Below are 24,130 nucleotides of genomic sequence, written 5' to 3' on the forward strand. Positions count from 1 at the left end.
CTGAGCTCAGGAGTGGCCGCCGCAGTTTTCCATAGACGTTGCATGGCAGCTCTCCGCAGGCCGCGCTTCGCCGCTGCTCTGGTGTGATTTCAGCATACGATGTGTGCTGGAAAACCAAAACAATGAGCTGCAGAGTCAGGTGATGATTCTCTGTGGGTTTGTCACCATGATGACCACTTGAATACACATTTTAGCCCTTGTTGATATACATGTACTGATATAGCTGCTTTAGCAACACTACAAACTACAGTCAAAAACGTCCATCAAGATGAATCAACACCTCTCACCTTCTGTATGTGTCTCCGAGGCATCCTTACTGCTAATGTACTGGCCTCCCGTTGTACACAGATGGAGGCAAAGTGGACAGTAAAGGAAGCAGAGCATGACTTTGCTTGTACACAAGCGTGCACTGAACAGGTAGAGAGTGAACGCGAGTCCAGATGGAGAGTTAGAGAGAGAGAGAGTTTAGAGGTGATAGGTGGAGGTGACTGCAGCATCCTTCTCTTTCATCCCACCTGGCGGCTTCCACCTGTGCTCCTCCAGAAAGCACCTCTCCTCTGCTGATGGAGCTCGGCCTGGTTGCTGCCAGCTCTCTGCCATGCATTATTTATCAGATCTGCAGAGTTCGCCTGCTCATTCTCACTCGGTTGTTTCTTAACTCTCTCTCACGTCGGAGATTGAAGTCTCCTCTTCTATATCTGCACTCATTTACGCCTGCTTACATGTAAAACCTCTCACCCAAATGTTTCAAGCAGGGATGTTTTATTTATTTGCTTTTTTGTGTGTATGTGTGTGGAATTATAGGATACCTTTTTTATAATGCAGCAAAGTGTTTTTCTTAATTTAAGTTGTGGGCTGCCCTCTCTTAGTTGATTAGTCGACTAATTGGTCGTTTTGGTCTTAGTCGACTAAGATTTCTTTAGTCGATTAGTAATTTTTTATGCTTTTTTCATGCTGAATGATTTATTTCCAAGGAACTTATGGGCACATCTTTGGTAAACACAAGATTTAAAGTGGTGCTTTTGTGTGATTCCTTGTGGAGAAACTCAGTTTAACAGATCTGTCGATAAAATCAACTAATCGATTAGTTGACAAAATCGTGTGAGTGTTAGTCGACTAAGAATTTCTATGGTCGAGGACAACCCTACTGAATATGCAACATATTATGATCATGAAATGGCAAATGTATGCAAAAATACTATAAAACAGTAAAATAAATCAATTCATTAACCTACTGTTACACATTACACCAGACACACAACTTTTCAAGTAAAACAAAAACATGAGTAACTTATTTTATTTGTTTTGAATTGCAGTTTGAATCCTTCACTGACTTTAGTGTTGATCATATAATCACTTTGTTTAATCCACTGATAAATGGTATTGACTTATCACCCAGTGACTTAACACATTTGTAAGTGAAGTACTGTAAAGTGCTACTGTATACTAGGGGTCTAACCATACATCGATCTGGATCAGTATATACGTTCAATGATCAACGATACAATATCATTGATGCAAACTGAAAATATCATCATCTTTAAGATATGCCTTTATTTTGAAATTCCCCACTTTACATTCATTATTTTTATTAAATAGAACAGATTGTTTTTCATTTTAATGTCTGGAAGAGCTCAGTAATTAAATTGTCAAATCTGAGTTGCTTTTTGTGAGTTGATATAAATGTAACTGATTGTGTTAAATAGTCATATGGTATCGTCTCATATCGATCGAAGGCCCCTGAGTTGAATCAAAATAAAATGGTATTTTGGCGGACTTTGTAATATCAGCAAATATGGTATCGTATTGTCCAAAGAATCATTACAATATCGTATTTTGATGAAACTGGTGATTTACACCCCTAATGCAGTGTTGGGTACAGTTTAGCCCCAATTAGGACTAGATATCAAACCTCAATATGTTTAGTACTCAAATGTGTCTGTGATATAAAAAACAATTATACAAAACTCATCACTTGGTCACATTCATATGGATCAGATAGCTCCTGACTGGGAAAAGCCTTTTGTAGAAACCAGTTTTATGTTTCTCAAAGTAAGGCATCAAGAGAAGTATCTGTTTGGTACCAGAACGTGGGTAAGGTATCGGTAGTAGTATTGAAAATGGTCAAACAATACCCAGCCCCAGTGCAGTATATTCTGTACCTGCTTAATCTCTCCTAGTTTCCACTTTTATAAGTTCCTGTTTAGCTAATGGACACCCCATTCATGTAGCCTTTGTGTGTACCGTCTCTTACTTTAATCAGCCTTGTAGTTCATCACATTAGAGCCGTATCCTCTGTGATGTGTTCAGTTAAGTAGTGTTGAAATAAGAACTGGAGACGAGATAAATCAGCTGCCTTACGGGATTCTGAGAAGAGCTCTTTACTGTCCAGCACCTTAGTAATGCTGCCGTCTTGTTATAACTCCACTTGACTTTCTTTTTTTTTTTTCTTTTTTTCTTAGGAGTTGAATAATTTAGTAGGGGTCCATTTAGTTTAGATACTGTGTCAGCCTTTCACAAGGAGCTTTGGCCTAGTTTGACTCATGGCATTAGAGCTTTGATTACTTGATGTTTCTCCTGCACTTGAGGGTAATGGACGGAAAGGTGGACGATCAAGAGAGAAGCACTGCGGGGCTAAAACAAACCCGACTGATGAATAGGTGTTTTGAGGAAGGCGCTTGGTTCTTAATGCTACAGTCATTTGTATATCACAGCTCCTTTGTACCTTATTGTTCTCACAGTGTGAGTTATTGAGGCGGTGCAGGTCCATTGAGCAGCAGGGAGTTGCATCTCGCTGTGGAGGGTTTATTCTAATGAAAGCTCTGTGCAAACTGCTTGCCAGTTTCTTATGAAACCCGGCAACTCAACCAGTTATATACATACATGTTTATTAATAATCAACCCTGCCTCAAATTTTAATATCTTTATGCTGATTTTGTTAATGGCATTTTTCTAAATTTCTGGCTTTGTATTGAGGTTCAAATATGAAATTACTTTTATTTAATATGAAAAAAAAAGTGTGCCAATAGTATGGACAACCTACTGGCCAATTTATTGTTTAGACATGAACAATTAATACAATCAAAAACCTCTTTAAAGTATTAATTCAGGGCTTTTAGCTTTGTAATTTCCTTCCTAGCTCGTGTCCACACACTGCAAATGTTTCACAGGTTATTTTATCACTTTAGAAATGATCCCGAGGTTTAAGCGTTATAAAACTCCCACACTGCTACAAACAAAACAAACAAACAAAATCATGGATTTCTGGATTTGCTGACCTTTTGTTTCACCTCTGGCAAGTACAGGAAGGATTCATGCTATCCATTGCCAAATGTCAACAATGCTTCATCTTATGCAGAGTCTTTTTCTTCCCTCAGATTTCACTTTTAGTTCATTACAGTAGTCCAGTGGCGATTTAAAACCTCTCAGGGTGACATATTGTATTATTAGTCTGTGGTCTTACAGCCTTGCACCCAAAATGTGGGTTCGCATAGATCATTTAAGTCATCAGATGTGCAAACATTTCGATTTTGTATTGTTTTCAAAACCTCTCTCAAACTACCAGATGGTGGCACTAGAACAAGCAGATTAGCTTATTGTGAAGTAACCTTACACATGTCTCTGGGTAACTGCAGGAAGGCTAATTAATCGGGACATGCGTGATGAGTTTTTATGTGATATTGTTGTGGGCTGCTTTTGTATTTTACTGTTTTATCCGTGTGTGAATTTAAATCAGATGGGCTGATCTGAAGTGGACTGTAATCATCTCTGGTGGGTGAACCTGTTGTAAATTGACCGCAGCAGGCTCGGTTGACTGTCAGTATATCAGTATGTGTAGTGAATGTGAAATCATGTCTGGCAGCTGTAGTCTACAACTTCATGTGGAAGCAACGGTGTCTTTTTGTCAGAATCAGAATGATCTTTATTGTCATTATACTCAGGTACAATGAAATGTCGCAGGCTTGTCTCATTGTAGTTGAGGATTAAAACAAATAAATAAAAGCAGTGATAAAAACAGTAATATCAGCAAAAAGATAGAGCTAGTTAACTTAAATTTAAATTTACAAATTTACAAAGGTACGAATTTACAGAGGTCAAAAAAATCTTTGTTTATAATAATTTGTAATAATTTGTTGTCTTTGGTAAATATGTGTGACTGATAAAGGAAAAGACTGTGACCTAGCTGGGGAAAAATGTCAAATGTATGTTTTAATTTCACATATTTGCCTCTTTACATCTTCATCCAGTAGAAGCACATTTTTATTCCCTTCCAATACTTTACTAAGTATTTCTCCATCTCTATTTCTCTGCTTCACCTGAGGTCATCTGTGTCAACATACAACAAACGATGCTTGTGACAAATGAAACACCAGGGCAGCCTCATGTTATGTCCTGTATCATCAGTGCCCCTCTCTCAGTGGATTACTTTCTAATCATTCTTCCACTTCTCTCTCTCACAAACTCCTCTGTCTTTAACATGAGCCTTCCTCTGACTTGCACTCGTCACTCTTTCGACTCCTCAGGTTTATCCTCAGCTCTGCATCTGCAGTTGAAACTGTGAAGGATAAGCTGCGACTCTGGAGAGGTAACATGAGGATGTGTCCTTTTTCTTTTCTACCTGACTCATATTGGTTGTCGTATGCTTGTCTTGGAGTTTGATGTAAAGTATACCCCAAATACCAAGAGGCTGCTAGTTAGTTGTCCTGAGACTACGAGTGTTATCCCTTTATCCCTCTAATCTGCAGCGTAACGGTTTGAGTTCCCTCTGTGTGTCTGTTCGCTGCCCTGAGGCTCCCAGAGGCTCAGCAGCAAATGGCCTGTTACTCTTATCAGTACCTCTCTCCCCCTCCGCATCACTCCGTCGGCCCCCTCCTCCTCTTCCTCCTCCTCCACCCCTTCACCCCTCTCTCCCTGTCATCAGTAGCCGTCTGCTACTTAATCCAATTATTCTTTTAAGCTGACACGCTCTGTAACTCACCACAAACTCTGCGGATGACGCCGCTGTGCACGTACACACAGCAACGCACACACACCCCTCCACACGCACAGAGCATTTGTTACTGTGAATATTTCTCACAGATGATGCTTTGAAAGTAAAAACGGATCAAATGTAGCATATGCACTACTGTGCTTTCTGGTTGTACATTGTATAGTCGCCCCCCCATCTGCTTGTTTTGTCTATTTTCAGGTGTCCCAACAGAGGACTTTGGCCTCTGCTGTCACCCTCTGATTCACTGTACCCTTGAGGTGACTCTGTCTTTGCAGACACAACACGTTACACAGAAGGTCCTGCTCTCGCTTTGTGTGTGTGTGTGTATCTCTGTCCTTATGGGGATCACATGTCCTCACCAGCGTAGAAAGATGTGGAAAATCCTCAGAGAAGAGGACATTTTGTCTGTTATTTTTTCAGGTTAGGACTTAAAATTAGATCCAGAATAAGTTTATGATGCAATTAATGTTAGTTTAGGGTCAGGACTTTGGTTTCGGTAAGCCAGTGTACTGCATCGGATCTGCTTATCGAATGGTTGAATATCTTTGTTAACCCACTCCCCCCCACACATCTTTCCGACTTTGGATTAGGGAGGGCTGTGTCCGATAAGGCTGAACGATTTTGAAAATATATCTAATTGTGATCATTTTGACTGATATTGCGATGTGATTTGCAATATTATAGGAAATTTATTTTTCTCATCAGAGCAGACTGGGCTTTTTCAGGTTTAAGGGGGCTTAAAGAAACAGACGCTAAAACGGAGCGGTTCAGACCGAGGGTGAATACAGGTATATTCAGACACAGTATGAGAAAAATAAAAATGTTTTTTGAACATCAAAGCATGTAAACATGTTCTAGTGGAAACCCAAAATACAAGCATGAACCTGCAAATGAGCATGATATGTCCCCTTTAATACTGTAGAATGACATACATTTCACTTTTAACAAATATGCAATTTGAAAATTGCAGCAGGCCATATTGCATATCATAATTGTGGGGCGCTCATGTCCAACCATTTTTGTAACGTCTCACTAACCTTAATGGTTAGGCATGTAGTAGGTTCTTATAAGTATTGCATAAACGTGTGTGTGTGTGTGTGTGTGTGTGCCTGTACATGTACATATGTAATATCCTCACTTTCTCTGTTTGTGTTGTGTGTTAAAGAGGCCAATCTACAGTTTTCTCCTCCAGTCAACAGTTTGTGTGCTAAATGGCCCTTCAGTCTGAAATAAATGTTATTTTGCAATGTCATGGTATGACAGCCCGCATCACTGCATCTTAAAAACACAACATAAGTACCGCAAAATTGCTGGCGTAAAGCAAATAGTAAATGTACAGTAGCAGCCATGACAGGGTAATTAATTCGCATTCTGCGATTTCACCCCGGTGTAAATCTTGACAAGTATTTCTGCCGCAAAGGGGGCAGCGAGCGTCACAAAAGGAGCTGCGCTCGGTTGTTTTTGGTGCTGACGCGACAACAGTCAGGAGTAACAGATGGGTTCTGTTGTGTGTGTGTGTGTTATTCTGTATGTGTGTTTCAGGGTGACCGGGACTAGAGCCGGCTACAGTGTGTGTTTGATCTGAATCTAAACAGAGGAAGTGTGAGCAGGACTGATCTGCAACCTCCCCTCTGTCTGTCTGTCTGTCTGTCTGGAGGAAGACGTTTGTGAGATTGTCTGTCTGATTGGAGCAGACAGTCTTGTTGCCTTTCTGGGAAAAATCAAGTGTTACCTGGGGACTGTCTGGAGCTTGTTGACAAGTCTTTTATGAATTACTGTTTCAACCATTCTTGCTGCTTTTCACACTATCTGACAGTCTGCGTGCATATTGTGAAGAAAGTTTCTTTGTACACTGTTTCTCTATGCATCTCAGTCAGAGGCCAGACTTGGCCTCACTGTATGTTTTTCTCTCTTGTTGTTGTTGTTGTTGTTGTTGTGTTAAAGATATTTCATATGTTGTCTTTTGTACTGCACAAATGTGGTTGCACATTTCTATATGTGAACTTTGGGTAAGTACACTACATTTTGTGTCCAGGTGCACAATCGTGATTGTAAAAAGGACTCACTCCGATGTGTAGGTTGCAGCTGATCCATCTGTGAGCAACACACCATCAACATCAGATCCTCCTCTCATCTCGCCATCAGTGTGGCGTTGCCCGGCGCTCATCACTGTATGTGTGATATCCTCCTCGTGTCATGCCATATCGTGCTTCCACACTCATACCTCTCATCCTAACCTGACCCGTTTCCCACGGGGAGAGTTTTTCGGGGGAGGGAGGGTTTGGAGCAGCAAGGTGGGGTGGGATGGGGTGGGCTGGTTCCTCTTCCTGCTCTCTTCCTCCTCTCCCTCCCTCCCTCCCTCCTTCCCTCCCTCCCTCCACCTTGTTTTCTACCTGTGTCTTAATATAATGTTCCTCTTTGAATCTTTCTCATTTCCTTGCCATTGTTTTCTGTCCTCTCCTCCTCTCCCTTCCCTCTTCTCTTCTGTCTCTCCGTCCCTTTGCTTCTCCCTGTTGCGATTAACTGGGCTCTGTCTTTATGTCGTATGTCCTTTTAGGCCCACGCCGTGCATCGCTGGCTAATCGATCAGGACAGTAGTGTGAGCTCTGAGATGCCGGATGGCCAAGGAGTATGGCACTTTGATGATGAAGTAAATATCTGCAACACGTATATCTGGCTTTTTTCCTATTTCTATATATCTATATGTATATATATATATATTATGTATTTATGACCATCTTGTATCTGTCACTTAAAGTTTGTGTCACTGTTGCTCTGCTGTTGTTGTTGTTTTTATCTTTATCTCTTTTTGTTGTGTGTTGCTTATGGTATTGTAGTTCTGGTTCCTTTGACTTTCTAGTGTTGCTGTTGTGCTGTGAGCTGACTCAGTCAGGTGTCGTGGGATCAGGCTGGAGCTTTTTCTTTGTTCCTGTCCTTGCTTGACGTATTGTACTAACTTGCTGATTTTTGATTTTTTCATTTAGTTGTTTTTCTTTTGCGTTTCTCTTTTTCCTTTTAGTCTCACACATTGATATAAAACATGAGTGTGTTTCTGTATCTATATTCACATCTATATCGGTGTCTGTGATTTATCTGAAATTAATGTTCTCAAGCAGCATATTAACATGGCAAGAGTCCACGGGCAAAATATCGATTTGACATATTTCCTATCGAGTTTTTAGCACGTCTGCGTACGCTTCTACACAAAGTACTTCACACAACACAGGTTCACAGTAGTGATAACAGACAACAGTCCAAGTATTTTTCCTGTGGGTTCTTCTGATTTATAAAATATGCTTGTGTCATTTGTACCACTGTGTTCGTGTTTAGGGTTAAAGCAAAACACATGCAGTGTGTGTGTGTGTGTGTCGGAGAGAGAGAGAGAGAGTGAGGGAAACGGAGGAAGTGTGTGAGAGATATGTGTGTGTTTTGAGGGGCGACCTCTTGACTCTTATCAGTGTGTTTGTGTGCATGCTTTATTTCCGTCTGTGCATGACTTCAGACTGTGTATTAGTATCAGATGTGATTTGAATGTCCGTCTGTGTTGTGTCTGTGCTTCAGTCTGTGTTGGTGTGTTTTCCATTGTGCTGTTTCTGCTGTACGTAGATGTTGTGGCCGGTGGTGCCTGTCTTTGCCCGAGCCTTTGATGTTGTCCGTGCTGTGTTTGTGTATTGTGGCTGTTGTGTATTTCCTATTTGTCATGTGCTGTGCCTGTGTTTTGTCGGGTTTTATCTGTTTGAAACAGTCAGGGACACGTTTGCCAAAAGTTTTATTGCACCTATCTAATAGATGATCTTGAGTCCATTTCCACTCTGTGGAGGAGAGATCATCTAAGTGCAATAAAGCTGCTGGGAAACTTGTTCCAGGCGACCCTTGCCCATGATGATTTCCCCTCGAATCCTACCTCCTCCCTTGCTCTCATGTCAAAATCCCAAACCTACTCTCCCGATCTCCATATTGCTCCCAAACACTCCGGAGCATCACTGGCTTAACCTTTAATGAAACTCAATCAAATTTGGAAATGTAGAGACAAAAAAGGAAAAAAACATTGCGTGAACACATTTACCACAGAATGAAGATAACACACAGTTTTCCCAACAAACAACAATATGGAGTATTGTCTTTCCCTCGGTGATGCTCATGAATGCGTGCATTGGCCAATTGTACTTTTCCTTTTTTATTTTGAATTTTCTTTTACCTTTTGTGTGAATGAGTGAAAGAAGAGATTTGTTTGTCTTTATCTGTCAGTTAGGACTATAATAGAAGTAAAGACTGTAGACCCAGTCTAATGTTCTTCAGGTTTCCAAATAATACCAACCTGGGAAGCAAGTAGGACCCACTAACAAGAAGTGAGGACACAGACTATAGAATAGTGGATACAGAGGGAGTATGGTGATTGCTGGGTGGGAGCAGAGACATATGAACACCTGGTATGTCCCAGAGTACAGAGAGAAACAGTGGCGCAGTGATAGAGCTGAAGAGCCCAGTGCCCCTCGCTGGCCCTTAGCCAACACAGCAGCAGCATAAACCAAATCCCTGCAACAGGGTGTCTTCTTCCTCAACTAGTGTCTACTAGAGAGTGATACAGTGTCCCTTTCTGCCAGCAGCCCTCAACTCCTCCTTTTACTGCCCCTGTCCTGCATCTTAAAGGAAAACTACAGTTTATTACAACGCTTACATTTAGTTTTGTTGCAGCTCCGGCCATCAGTTCAATCTATCAGAGAACATTGTTCACACCAAAGAAATTAATGAGATCTGAAAATGTAGCAGAATTGCTAAAACAAAATAGGTACAAAACAAACACAAACGGTCAGACGATACAGGATGTAAACAAGCCGAGATTTTAGTGTGATTATCTAAAGAAAAGTCACTAATAATCACCTCATTGCCCAGGAAAACTGTGCATGCACAACTTACGACGACGCCAGTCAGCATTTTTAGCATAGACCACCATTATAAAAGAGACGCCTGTAAAATTGTTGACAGGAGCAGACCAATTGCGACCAAGGTCACTTACTACTTGTAAAACTTTAGCAGAGCTTACAAAAGGCATTTTTTTTAAATGTGCATGACGGCATCCAGATGTAAAGTCCAAGAAGAGAGAACTTTTTTTGGCTTAAGGTGTCTACACATGATCAGCGGTAAAATCGCTCTGCGCTGGCTGTGCCATTGTTTTCCTATGGAGAGAGCAGTGCTGCCCGACTAGACGGAAGCGCTACCCTTGGCGTGGCAGACCGCTCAAAATCGCCACCAAGCTCTGCGCTCAAATTAAAAATTATTTCAACTTTGACCTTGGTTACCGCTGACCTTTCAAAGCGCAACCAATGAGAACATCTGCAAAAAGTTGCTGCTTTCTGAGATCTCAGCAATGAATTTGGTGAAAAAGTCTTATGATAACTGAGAGATTGATGGCAGAAACAAAGAAAATAAGTTTTTCTTTTAAAGGTCGCTCCAGATAAATTTCATTATTCTCAGCTGTCGGAGACCGCTGAGTCAAAAAGCATTTAGAATATTGCAGATTGGTCAGTCAGCAGCTCGGTGATATACAACTCCCAGCAGCCCTCCCAAACCATGACTCTTTCCCTGAGGGCTGATTTAATTTACACCAAAATCTAACGCTTCATCAAACGCCCCGTCCCGCCCCACCCCCCTCGTAAGACACAACTGTGAGATGTCAGAGGTCTGTGTAAAGGCCCCGTCCCCTTTGCCACCATTAATAGTTAGTGGGCCTGGAGAATACCCCTCATCATCCCACAGCTCTAATTACCCCTCAGTGGGTCCTTGGAGACAGATGCTCAGGGAGCCAAGCCCCATTCGTCACAGTGCGGCTTCATGGCAGACTCGATATGAAAAAAAAGCAAACTGTCACACTCTGCACTGTCACATAAATTCTCCCCCGTCTCAGTTTCTCTTTTCCAGCTGCTCCCCAGCCCACTGTAGATGCAGACTACATTAGGAAGCCCATTCATGTCCAGCCACCAGCAGTTGGCTGTAATTTGTTTCGGCTAGGGGGGCAGAGTTTAATTTACATGTGAAAGGCCATGGCGTATTCAAATATTGTAACTCTCATTTTTGTCCCAGGGTTATTGATACCAGCTTCACAGAATTCAGATTAAAGGTGGAGGGGGCTTTACTGCTATTGTGCAAAACTGCAGAAGTCGTGTAATAATGTCTCAGTTGGCCAGATACCAACTCCAGGAGGAAGACAGGAGAGCAGGATTCTCCTCGTCTTGCTGACCCATTAAGAACTGATCTTTTCTGGCTTTTTGCAACAGTGAGACGCCTCATGGGAACAATCTGGCCTACAAAGAATACTTTCAATGGAGCCATCCAAAGTAACTAAAACCTAAATGGCTTTATAAATGCAGACCACACCTACAGAACAGGTTCACTATACTGGGTTGAAAGGTTCCTCTTTAAAAGTGGAAATGTCAAACTCTGAGTAAGAATTCAAGTAGCATTGCAGGCGGCAGCATTTTCTTTACAAACAGTAACTGAACACAGTTATGATAATTAAAGTGCTTCGATCCAGCACATTTCACAAATGCGTACAAGATGTTTTACACTAGTATAATTCAGTTCAAATCAATTCAATTCAATTCAAATCACTTTATTTGTCCCCAAGGGGCAATTGTAGATGCTTGTAGAGTAGTACAATTAACAACACAATACAGGAAAAGTATATAAGTATAAATGGGGCCCATAACAGGATGCACATGAAAGATGTGATGCTTTTGCCATACGCAGGTCACTGTATCATGCAATATGGATATAACCAGTTCAAACTGAACAGAAATGTACTTAATTTGTATTATTTTGTCTGAAAGCAATGTGAAGACACATTGAACTTTCCCCTCAATGTTTAGCTGGTTGCGCACAAGGATTCAAGGAACCCTTGTCTACACTGCCCTCTCTTCAAAATCTGATTAAACCTTTTTACTTTTTTCACCTGTGACGCCTCCTAAACTTTTACACTTCTAATCTATTTATACTAAGTCAATTTATTTTACTTCAATTCATGTCTTTTTGCGACTTTTCCCACCTTTTTAAACAGTTTTTACTTTGGTTTTCTTTTTCTATTGAAAATGTAGGCACCTTCGTTATCATCAGTTTGAGTTTTTGTGTGACAAAAAGAGAGAGAGAAACTGAGCGACAATCAATGTGCATGCATGCGAGCATGTGCATGTGTTTTAGGTGAATGCGCATGGTAAAGGTTGAAGTATACTCCAAAAGAAGTGCTGGTCTGAAAGCCGTAGTAAACTCCTTTGCGATGGACAATCTTTCATGCCAAGTGTCAAGTGTGTATACAGTCCGCGTAAAAATGTGCCCAGTTCCTCCACAAATTTACACCCAATCGGCCTTAGCAGTGATGAAGACCTGATCGGCTGTCTGAGAGAGATGGAGATGGAGAGTAAAACCAAAATCAAGAAAACAAATCTAAACGATAGCTAGGACAGATCTGCTCAGTGTTTCACAGACAGACTCTCTATCTGTTCGATATTACCAAGCTGGTTTTCCACACAGACCAGAACAGGAAAAGCAAATATTGATGCTTCCTGTAGCTGTAATATTATATCATTTTTATTGTTTTTATTAGATTACAGGCAGCACTTAAAGGAGGCTACAGATTTACTTTGGCAATTAAGCTGAGCTTTTACTTTGTAATTTCAAAGGCCTTATCCAGGTTTTCCCCAGAGCATGTAAGCACCTTTTAATGTGGCATAATAGTATTTAATGTTCATGCAGCCCACCTCCATTAAACCTCAAACAAAAGGTGTTTGTTAATACCAGCGGTCTATGATGGAGCTATTATTATTATTATGTAATTATTATGTGGAGTAACTGGAAATCCCACACTGGATTAGAGGGCAACCCGCCACAACCACGAGTTAAGAGATGAGATGAAGTAAAACTTGATGGGCAAAATGATCAATATGCATTGTAAACAATGTGTTATTGTTATTTCATGATTTATAGTGATATGTTTTATGCCCACCTCCACCAAAGCCCTTATTAGGCATGCGGAATAGGACCAGCCCAAATACTGTAAATCACTTCACCTCAGGCCCTGTCAGGTCAGACTGAGTTGCAGACCATCTCTTCTTTCAACCTCTGACTCATATTCTAACCACCTCGCTATGACGACCAACTTCTCACACAACTTTTACGACGGACGACGAACTGCGAGACCTTGTTCAGTTTGAGTATACCGCTGCTTGAACTGTACGCCGGCCTGCATATAAAAGGTTGCTGTAAGCTGCATATGTGAACGAGCGTGTGTGTGTTATGCACCTGCATGTACTGCACTGTAGGTGAATGCGTGTGTTGATGCGTACATGAGTGTGTATGATGAGTGCGTTTGTGTGTTTGTGAGTGTGTGTTTGAATCTGTGTGTGTGTGAGGCAGCATTAAAGTAGGCAGACGGAAGCAGTGGAGTAATTGACGTCCGTTTTATAATGTGACTGCCGAGAGCATCTCCCTTAATTGCTCATATTTAATATTTATTAACACGTCAATCTCAGATGCACATGGCAGCTCAGCGTTTGGTCCCTGAGGCAGCAGAAATGAACTCTTCAAGTTGAAAGCGGCATCAAATATGTATTTATTTGTAAATTAAGAGCTGACCATACGTTGAAGTCTGAATGGGTCCCTCTCTGCTGCAGGCAGTCACTCTGTAGATTACTTCATGATGGAAGGTGTGTGTAAGAGAGGGGGGGGGGCGAGAAATTGGGTCTGACTCAGCAAAGCTGTGCAGATGAAGATGCCATCATACTGTCAACAAGACTGTGGAAGAAGATACTGTACAAGCATCCACTGAGGCACACGCTCAGTGAAGCACCCCGGGCACATTTATTTATCACTGTGCCCGAGACGTCTCGCTCTTTCCATCAATCTCTTCTTTCATTTTTTCATTCCCGGGCATGTTTCCTCGCCGCTTGCACTATTTATGGTGAGAAACGAGGCTGGTGCTGCTCTGAGTCGAGCCCAAACAAATGTTTGCCACTGTCCCCATTTAAATGGTAATGACATACTGTCAGCTGATACATAGACAGATTTAAAATCTAGTGCACTGAGAACATTATAATGCAGAAAGGCAAAGGACTGGTGGTACGAGTGCCACATATGGACTCCCACAGCCAGGCCAATATTATTTGATTATTTTAGCTTATCACTGATTTATCTCTATTGGCATATATGTGGGCTGATAAATAACAACAAGCGCAGTAAAGAAATGCCTTTGGTTGAAGGTCAGTCTGTTAATAAAACCTTTTCTCTTAGCTTGTCATATATATACTGAAACAAGTACTGGTAATTGAAGAATAAATTGTTGATTTTGTTCATTCTAATGGTCAAAATACAGGCTTGCCCACATAAAAAATTACTTTAATGTTTATTATTAAAGTTTAATATAGTTTGTACAGTAGATTCCCATTTTTAAATACATTTTTATAGTCTGGAATTCTATTATATTTATATTATAAGTTGTTATTGATACTAATAAAAAAAATTAAATGAAAATTCAAGGAGGTTTACTGTTTAAAACTTACATTTGTTGGTAGTATTATATAGTATTATTATGTTTGACAAGTTTATTTTTCAACTGTAAAATGTCCCACTCAATATCTCGGTCACAGCTTTTCAATTCCCTAATTTAATGGATCTTTATAAAAAAAAAAAAAAATTACATTAAAAATGACGTTGATTGATTAATCATTCAGATTTTTGAACTTTCATATTTAAATATCGGCCTAAAAAAATCCAGTATCAGTTTGGCTTTAATCTGTAGCTGTAATTAGGGCTGCCCCCTCTTAGTCGATTAGTCGACTAATCGGTCGTTAGGGTCTTAGTCGACTAAGATTTATTTAGTTGATTAGTCGTTTTTTATGCTGTTTCATGCTAAATGACTTACTGTACTTACAAGAAACTTATGAGCACATCTGTGGTAAACACAAGATGTAAAGTGGTGCTTTTGTGTGAGAAACTCAGTTCTATAGATCTGTCGATTAAATCAACAAATCGGTTAGCGTTAGTCGACTAAGAGTTTCTTTGGTCGCGGACAGCCCTAGCTGTAATCGAGTTTAACAGCACAATATTTTTCACCTTTTTAAAACCAACCACTAAGATGCTTTTTTTGTTCGTCCCGTAGATTCAAAGGGAAGGGGTTTCTTTCTCGTCTCCCCGTTCGGCACAGATGTTACGATCTATTCAAGAATTCCAGTGTAAACAAGCCACTAATGCTAGTTCCTCTTATTTCTCCACTGACATAGGATTTGCTCAGTAGCTCAAAGTAAATGTTAAATTTGAGTAAGGAGTGATACCTTTACGGTTTCTGTAATGGAGAATGTTTCCAATATTGCATATTGAATTTATCAGCAGGTCATCTGAGGATTGTCAGTGAATCTATGAAATGGAAGAAATAGTGTAAATTAAAGGTGCTAGTGAAAACATTAATGATAACATTCAGCCACTAGATGTTGCATCCTCCCTCCCCCGTTCCACTGCATTCACTTCACAACAAGTTGTTGCCAGGCACTTACTGTCAATCTCAGCCATTTATCCATTTTTTTCCACACTAGCTGATGACCCAGAGATGCCACGTGATACCAACGGTGTTATACTATTGGCTCACAAGTCTTGTTAGAAGTGAGAATCAAACGTCAGATATCTTCCTCAGAGATAAACAAGATATTAATTTTGTACCCGTCAAAATCTTTTAAATGATAAATTCACAATCATATTTTTTTCAGGAAAAGACATACTTTTATTCAGCACCTTTCTAAAAGCTCTGTGGATGATTACATTTTTTAAATTATTCGTCTGCATAAAGATGTTATCAATAACACCTTGGAAAATGGAAATTAAAAAGTAGACGAAGCTGGTTGAGGATAAAACAAAACGTAACCTTGCAGCATTAGACATCACAGACATGATTTGTAAAACAGGGTGACATTTGTCTTTTTGCTTCACTTCTCCCTCAGAGGACACATACAGTATATTCTTGTGGGACCTTTAATAGAATAGCAGTTTGTCCCACTTTAACAGAGTCATGTGGACAGAGGCAGGTGAAGTCCTCGTGGAGCTTGTGTCTCGTAGTTTTAGGACAGTACATTAGGTCTGAATAGAGTCTGAAAACTTGGGGCGGCTTCAGCTCCGTCTATTAACCAGACTGATTGAATTATGGTCTGGCTGCTCGGATCCTGTCGGATGCTGACTCAAGCCCGGTTGTGACGGATGGTTTGAGCCTTTTGTTTCTAAATTATGGAGTCTGTGTTCTCTGCGAGTGCTCAGATACTGCAAACACACACAAGAGACGGAGGGTTGTGAGGACAGATTCTGTCCACAGTGATGCTCTTTCTCTCTCCTCCTGCACATCTTCACTCTGTAGTTCCTCTTCTCCACTGCACCCCTGCACTTATGAGGGTTAATGGCAGCCTGGCCCTGTGCTGACATACTGCTGCTGTCATTCTCCTCTATTGCCTTCATCTTCTCTGTGCTCCTCCCTCATCCCAGTATTTCTAACTCCCTGTTTTTGTCTTCCACAGGTCAGTCTGGCTTTGTCACGTTGAGGTGCATGTGTTGAGGCGTCTTTATGTATGTATGATAATATGTATATAAGGGAGCGAGCCGCTACGTGTGCTCTGACATGTGATATCTAATCTGTCTGCAGAGGGAAGGCAGTTTTAACACCCGTGGCTGTTAATGCTGAGTTAAACCGCTCCTGTGTCAGTTCAGAGGCCAGGCCAGCTTAATGTAGCTTGTGAGGAGGAGCTGAAGCACAGGATAAGGAGTTGAAAGTGAGTGTTGTGTGTGCGTGTACTTATGAATGTGTGAGTTTTGTGCCAGAGCTGCAGTAATCAGCAGGACCCAGCCCATACCCTCTATGAGGCTGCTGCAGGCCAACACTGCAGAGCATCACACTGCCACTAGATGGCCATTATGCCAAATTGAAAGAGTACAATCTCATATTGAAGGATACAGTATATTTTATTTTTACCATGGTTTTCTATGGAAACCAGAATAGCTGTAAATATGAATACATACTCATTTTATACTGGTAGTGTCTTTCTTTCTCCAAATTAATCTTACTTATCTCCGGCCACTTCTTTTGGAGGACCTTGTCCAACAGGGTGAAATGCACAACAAGTTTCATGTCCCCTCCCCCTTATCTTTACCTCCGACTGAACAGTCAAATAGGCGTAAGCAGTCACTAAAAGCACCATAGATGTGGGTCAATAGGGGCCTACTACACCCAATAGTAGGTTTTATCATCTATTCACATTGTAGATCACCAAAAGAAGGTATAAAAGAAGACGACAGCGACCTCTAGCAATCATAGTAATTATGATAGGAGCAGAAGCGGAAGTCAGGCATTGTAGTATAAGAGAGCCAAAACACGATGATTTCCCTACACTTCACCATGTGGATTTGTTGCCTAAACCTAAAGAAGTTGTAGTTTTATTGCCTAAACCTGAAGAAGCGTTTTTGTTTGTGTTCAAAATGTAATGTTTCGTTCAGTTTTACAACATGTTAGAATGTGTTGCTTTTAAGTTTCGCTTTCACTTTTACAACGTAGTAGGCATAGTAGGCCCCTAATGACCCACATCTATGGTGCTTATAGTGACAGATGACGCTTATTTAATGGCCTGATAACAGTCAAATTAGGTGCAGCGACCAACCTGCGTCAATATTGCAGCAACATGGACAAGATCCCTAGCTGGCTTCCCACACCAGAACTTGATTAATTGCAGCTTGTGATCGGACCTGCAGGGAACTCTGAGATGGAGGTATTAGATGAGTTATTTTTAATTCTTAAACCATGAATTTATACCAGGTTCATCTGTGATTTTAGGCAATATGTATGTGTGTGACAACTGCAAAGAGTGTGGCAGGCTGAAGAAAGACAGCTGACACACTATCAGTGTTTATGTTGATTCCTCCCCCACCTCTTCAACTCTAGTTTCTGTTCGCTGAGACATCAGGACACAGGCAATAAACCACCACAAGCAGCACACGTGGATGGCTGTAGCCCTTTATCCTGCCAACAAGAGGGGCTCGACACAGGGTGCAGAGGGCACGTCTGTCCCAAACCTAAATCAGCCCTTTTACAAAACCGGAGTGTGGCCTATGCTTTATAATGACCTGCAACCTCCCTGAGCTGCAAACTCTCTCAGTCAGTCAGTCAGTGAGACTCCTGCTAGTATACCACAATGCATCTTTGCACACTGCCCCAATGACTGTCTTTGTGCCATGTTATTTTTCCCACCCAAATATTTCTTCGGTAAAGCAAAAAAACATCATTTGAGTTTTGCATCAGATGCCAATTAAATTTTTTAGGTTTCACAACTTAAAGATCCCCTCCAGATATTAAAAGGTATTCTGCTTTGAATAATAATTTGTCTGATTTTTCAAGTTCAAATTACATTGTTAAAAATGTTCCTTCTACCTCATTGAAGATCTATGAATATGCAAATATTTTTTTTATTAACAAGTTTAACTACTTGACACAAGATGTCTCCTACTTCGCTGAAAGTTCATTCTCAGTGCATTGGAGGCTTCAAATTTCACACTTCTGTAACTTGTATATTGGATCATGATCGGCTGCCCAACTAGTTGCCAAGCCACACAATTATATATACATGTGTTAAACTCAGATTTAAGGTGATCCAATTAAAGTAACTAGAGCTGCAACGATTAATGGATTGGTTGTCAACTATTAAATTAATTGTCAACTATTTTGATAACCGATTTATTGGTTCAATAAATTTTTTAAGGTAAAAAAAAAGTCTAAATTCTCTGATTCCAGCTTCTTAAATGTGAATATTTTCTGGTTTATTTACTCCTCTATGAGAGTAAACTGAATATCTTTGAGTTGTGGACAAAACAAGACATTTGAGGACATCATCTTGAGCTTTGGGAAACACTGATCAACATTTTTCACCATTTTCTGGCATTTTATAGACCAAACAACTAATCTGTTAATCGAGAACATAATCAACAGATTAATCAACAATGAAAAGAATTGTTAATTGAAGCCCTACAAGTAACAATAAGCAAAACACATTTTTTTAGTGGAGGGGGACTTTAACTTTTGACACCTGCGGAGAAAACCTCTGTCATCACCCACTTCATTCTGCCACACCTTAAGGAGGTCTTATCAATAAGGACGTGATAAGTTATCTTTCTCCTCCTCAGATGAGTTGAGTTACACTCTGCAGGCTGAGCCAAAGGAGGTTTATGTCAGTGGGGAAGAGTTGCAGTCCCCTCTTGGTGGAAGACCACAGGATAATTTGTCATGTCTTCATGGACATTAGTGTCTGTAGTCCCCTGCACCACATTCTTTGGCAGTGGAGCTCTCATCACTGTCCAAACTCTACTGTGGACAGGAGAGACATCCCACGTGATGTTTTTGCCCAGGTCACGGTCCAGTGGCACTGAGAAGTGCGTAGCCTTCTTTCCACATCGCCCCCTCCTTCCCCTCTCCTACAAGCATTTATCTCTCTGCATGGTTTTGGCAGCGATGTGCTTTTCCCAGCATTTAGCCAGGAGAGGGAGAGAGGAGGGGAGAGGCAGAGAAAAGGAGGCCTTTTCAAGCAGGGAATGACGGACGCTTTATTAAAAGAGGCAGGGCCTTTTGAGAGGCTGGCCCCTCCGTGCTCCCCCCACCCCATGTGTCTGGCCCATTGTCACGGGGCGGTGGCAGCAACCCCCCCGCCAGGCGCTTTGTCACTGTAAGTCACCTCACAGACTGAAACAGACCCGCTCTGAAAAAAACACACCCATTCTCCACAGTAACTCTACGCTATTCTGGTATCGCCTGGTCCGTGAAAAAAAAAAAGAGGATTGTCTGGCTGTCACAAAACATACAGGAGACACAGAGATGGGCGTGACGTGTGAGGGAAGAAGGGACAGGAGAAAGGAGGGATAAAGTTGGGGTGACGCAGAGTGTTTGGGGTGCAACAAAACCTGAAAGGTGGAGAGGATAGATGAGGTGGAGAGCAGAACATAGAGTGTGATGGAGGATAGGAGAAGGATGGAGACGAAAGAGTTTGAGGCAAAAAGCGAGAGAGAAAAGTTAGTGAAATGGGGGAAAAGTAGCCAAAAAGTAGCCAGGATGTAGCCAGGAAAGCCACGGTGAGAGTGTGAGGCACTCATTTGTTTTTGTCTGTGTGTGAAATGTGTGTCTTTAGATACAGGCAGCATTCCTCCAGAGATAAACCCCTGGGCCCCCCGTCCCCTCAACCCCCACCCTGCCCAGTCTCTCCACCCACCATGCTTACTCAAGTGTGTGTGTCTGGGCGTGTGTGTGTTGGTGTTTACGTTGGACGAGGGGTCTGCGTGCCCTGTATCGCAGCACTCGCAGGGGGCAACAGAAAAGACAGCTGTGTGTTTGAGAGAAACCGAAAACGTAAGAGAAAGAGAGTGGAGGGCCAACAGGCATGCCAGTCAAGACCGTCACTTTTGGAGTGAGTACCACCATCTCTGCTGCTCTCCGTCTCCTCTTCTAACTTCATCTCTGTTCCTGTCATTCTCTGTGTCCCTTCACATTATCTCTTCCTACCTGTACGCTTCTCTACCACTCTTATTTTATCGCTGTCTTTTTCCTGCAATGTTTTTTGCCTGTTGTAAAAATCTTCGCTTGCATTTTCCTCAGATGTAATGCACCTGCCATTGCTCCCTGTCTCTATCCCTTCACATCAGACTGTGATGGGCCATTACGTTCCTCACTGGCTTTGTTCCCAGTTTTAAAATCCATTTCTTTCATTATTTACTTTGTCTCTGACACATGAATATTCATGTATCGGTATTTACTCTTTGTCCATTTTGTTCAAGTTCTTTTTTTTATTTATTTATTCAGTACATGCCTCTCTCTGTGTTTGTTCTCTGTTTGCTAAGTACCATTCTTGTTCTCTCCGTCCGTCCACATGAAGTTGTTTTGGAGACTTTTTCAAGGCTTGCTCTTGTTTCCAGTCCTGAATATGCCCTCTTCTTCTTTAGTAATGACAAAGGAAAGTGAGATGCAGGTCATGGAGATGTAAACATTGGTCCTGCTTAATAAGAAAATGATCTGTCACTTGTGAAACTTGTTTTAACCGATGCTCTAAAGAAGTGATGGAGCGTTAAAACACATAGCAAGTCGTTGCTTACTGCCCCAAACGCAACCTGTCCTGATCAAACTCATCAGCAACATGGGAGGGAACTTGATCGCCTGGGAGTTTCTGTGAGGGTTGTGATGTATGTGCATCAAAGATTAGCGTAAGTGCGTACGTGTGTGGGTGTGTATCGTATTCTGTTTTTCCGCCTTGATCTTGTTTTTGACCTCATTTGATCCTCTGTTTGATGTTCAGATTGTATGATGTCAACCAGGATTAGCTGTGGTAAGTAAACTAGAGGTCAGTAAACTGATTAGTGGGTCAATTAACGAGATTCTTTCAGTGAAGACTATAGACTGTTTAATCTACTGAGGTAATGGCAACACAGGGCCCCACAGCGAGTGCTAATTCTGTGTAAACTACAGATTACCTGGTATGGAAATAGAAGAGGAGGTGATGCAACTTGTAGAAATGTGCTTATTGTGTTTATACTTTATATGTTTTTGAACTGCAGTCATTTTTACAATGCTGTCAGTAGTTGTTGTTTCACTCTTTGCAGTATTTCATCATATAGTTCCTCACAATGATAACAGACATTTGCAAGTAAACATACTTGGAAAAAGTGGCTACTGATCAACTTCAACAGCCAAGCAACCCTTGTGTAACTGATAATAACAGTGAGCAGTAGTGGACGAAGTAGTTGCATCCTTTACTTTAGTAAAAGTAGCAGTACCGCAGTGTAAAAACACTGTTACAAGTAAAAATACTGCAAAATACTACATTCAAAATTGTCTGTAAAAGCACAGAAATATACTTAAGTATCAAAAGTAACAGTACTCATCATGCAGAATGACCCATTTCATGGGTTTACATACTGTAGGCCTATATATACAGTATATTAGTAAAGTATTATTTCTTTTCATCTCCTGGTATTTTTATATCTGGTATATTTTTTTATACTTTGTATTACTTACTTGTGCCTTTTTACTAACATGTTTTTGCGCTATGGAACTGAGATGCTGGAAACTTGAATTTCCCTCAAGATCAATAAAGTTATTATCTATCTTATCTATTATAATTGGATTAACATTACTCATGCTTTAACATGTAAGCAGCATTTTAATGTTGCAGCTGGTCAACATGGAGCTATTATTTACTACTTTTATATACTGTTGGATACTCTAATTTATAACAAAACATATTTTATAACCTGATCACATGTTTTGTTGGTAAGGTCTTGCTTAGTCCCTATAGCTGTTAAATAAATGTAGTGGAGTAAAAAGTACAATATTTCACTGTAAAAGGAAGTGGAGTAGAAGTGTAAAGAAACACTCAAGCAAAGTACAAGTACTTCAAACTTTTACCTAAGTGCAGTACTTGCATAAATGCAGTTACTTTCACCACAAACTAACACCTCTGAGCATTCGCTGGGTTTTCTGTTGCTGTTTTAGCAGGTGCAGAGCTGAAGCATCATCCACTTTACACTGCAGATAAGATGAGAGAGAAGTTTTAATGTTTGCTTTTACAGTGTTAGACTTCTAAGTGTATAGATTTCAGATCAGTCCAATATCTGGACATATTATATTTTATTTATGTCCCTGCCGACAGTTATATTTTGTATAATTCCTGTGCAGGATGTTTACCATATCTTGATCCTATCCCCCATAGGTTCCACACCCTATCTCCTCACTATGGCTTTCACCCTCTTTGTCACCCCGACAAAAGATCACACTAACCATGACAATCTCATCTACAGGCGCAGAGGCTGCAGCAGGGCCAGATATAAAGAGACAATCAATGAGTACGGCAGGGACAAACAGTGGGACGCAGAGAGGGGGAGGCTGGGAGTGTGAGAAAGTAAATAGTAAAAATGGGACACGACGCTTCGCCACATACAGGGGAGTAGAAGCAGACAGACAGATTTACATACGGACAGACAGACAGTGTTGAGTGGGGGAATTTAACAGCTTCGTCCCAGCGCCCCGCTCGCTTGCTTCCTGTAAAAGTGTCCATATGTAGCTGAGCGGTCCCACAGGTCTCAGTTTGACTGACTACACTTACTACATGTCAGTAGCCGGAAACTCAACCTCTTCAAGCAGCCTGAGAGATGGAGGCCCGAGAGAAAAAAATGGATATAGAGGGGAAAAAATCAATTTCTACAACAAATGCAAGTCAGCAGAAAAAGGGGGATGAAATGGCTGTTTAAGCACTCTGCAGTAATTTCCATATCCGCTGTTCAATGTTCCCATAAAATGTATAGAAACCGTCCAATCACACTGTTACTGTAAATACATGGAGATATTGAGTTTAGCAGTAGGAAAAAAATAGCAGACGCTATCCAGAATCTGGTGTTTGTTATTTAAAGGTCAGGAAATTATTGCAAGTGACGCAGGACTTGTGACATGCTGAACATACGTAGGCACCTTATTTTCACCTTTCTGCTGGCTGTACAAATAGCTGTGGTGGCACTTGAAATATTTATGATTTGCACCTGGTGCTGTGTCTGCAAATTCATGTCGTCGGTGTGTGTGAGAGCGAGAGAGAGAGGGGGGGGGGACTGTGTCTGTGTATTGTGAATTTTATGTAAATTTTAATAGAAATGCTGAGATTGTCTTGAGCAGATAATAGTGCCATATCAGAGAGAGATCACCCTGGATCTTTGGCAGAGAGATTCTCCCTTTGACATTCAGTGGAAGAGCTCCAGGGTTCTTCTCTGGATTGCATTAACAAAACGGTCTTGGCTCTCTCTTCTGTGGCAATGAGAACTGTTCAGATGTAGAATAACCTGTCTAGACTGTTAGGAAGGACAGGACATACTGATAGGTCAAACGATTACTAAAGGGATTAGACAGGAGAACTATATACATTTCTTTTACGCAAAATTCTGCTTATTTCACAAGTTTTCTCTTTTTTTGGGGAAGCTTGACACTTGCACACCTCTAAAATCCTCAAATGAAACAATTTGAGATGGAAAAAATGTTTCATTGGTCAAAGTGCAAGTAGATATGGCTTCATTTTAAGGGTCACAAGTTAAAAAACAAAAAAAAAG

General features: G+C 41.0%; 1 protein-coding gene across 4 annotated transcripts in view; it reads left to right on the forward strand.

Moving 5' to 3' along the window:
- ank1a (ankyrin 1, erythrocytic a) overlaps window positions 1-24,130 on the forward strand; it is a 121,630-nt gene that overhangs the window by 57,146 nt on the left and 40,354 nt on the right. The window contains exon 6 of one of the 4 annotated variants that reach the window (XM_074637942.1): window positions 7,548-7,640. In XM_074637942.1, the coding sequence (XP_074494043.1) occupies window positions 7,548-7,640 (93 nt within the window). Of the gene's footprint in view, window positions 1-7,547; window positions 7,641-19,964; window positions 20,455-24,130 lie in introns of those variants that run through there. The other 3 variants (XM_074637944.1, XM_074637946.1, XM_074637945.1) reach the window with 3 other exon arrangements.

Source organism: Sebastes fasciatus, chromosome 6 (assembly GCF_043250625.1).
Source record: "Sebastes fasciatus isolate fSebFas1 chromosome 6, fSebFas1.pri, whole genome shotgun sequence".
Lineage (NCBI taxonomy): Eukaryota > Metazoa > Chordata > Actinopteri > Perciformes > Sebastidae > Sebastes > Sebastes fasciatus.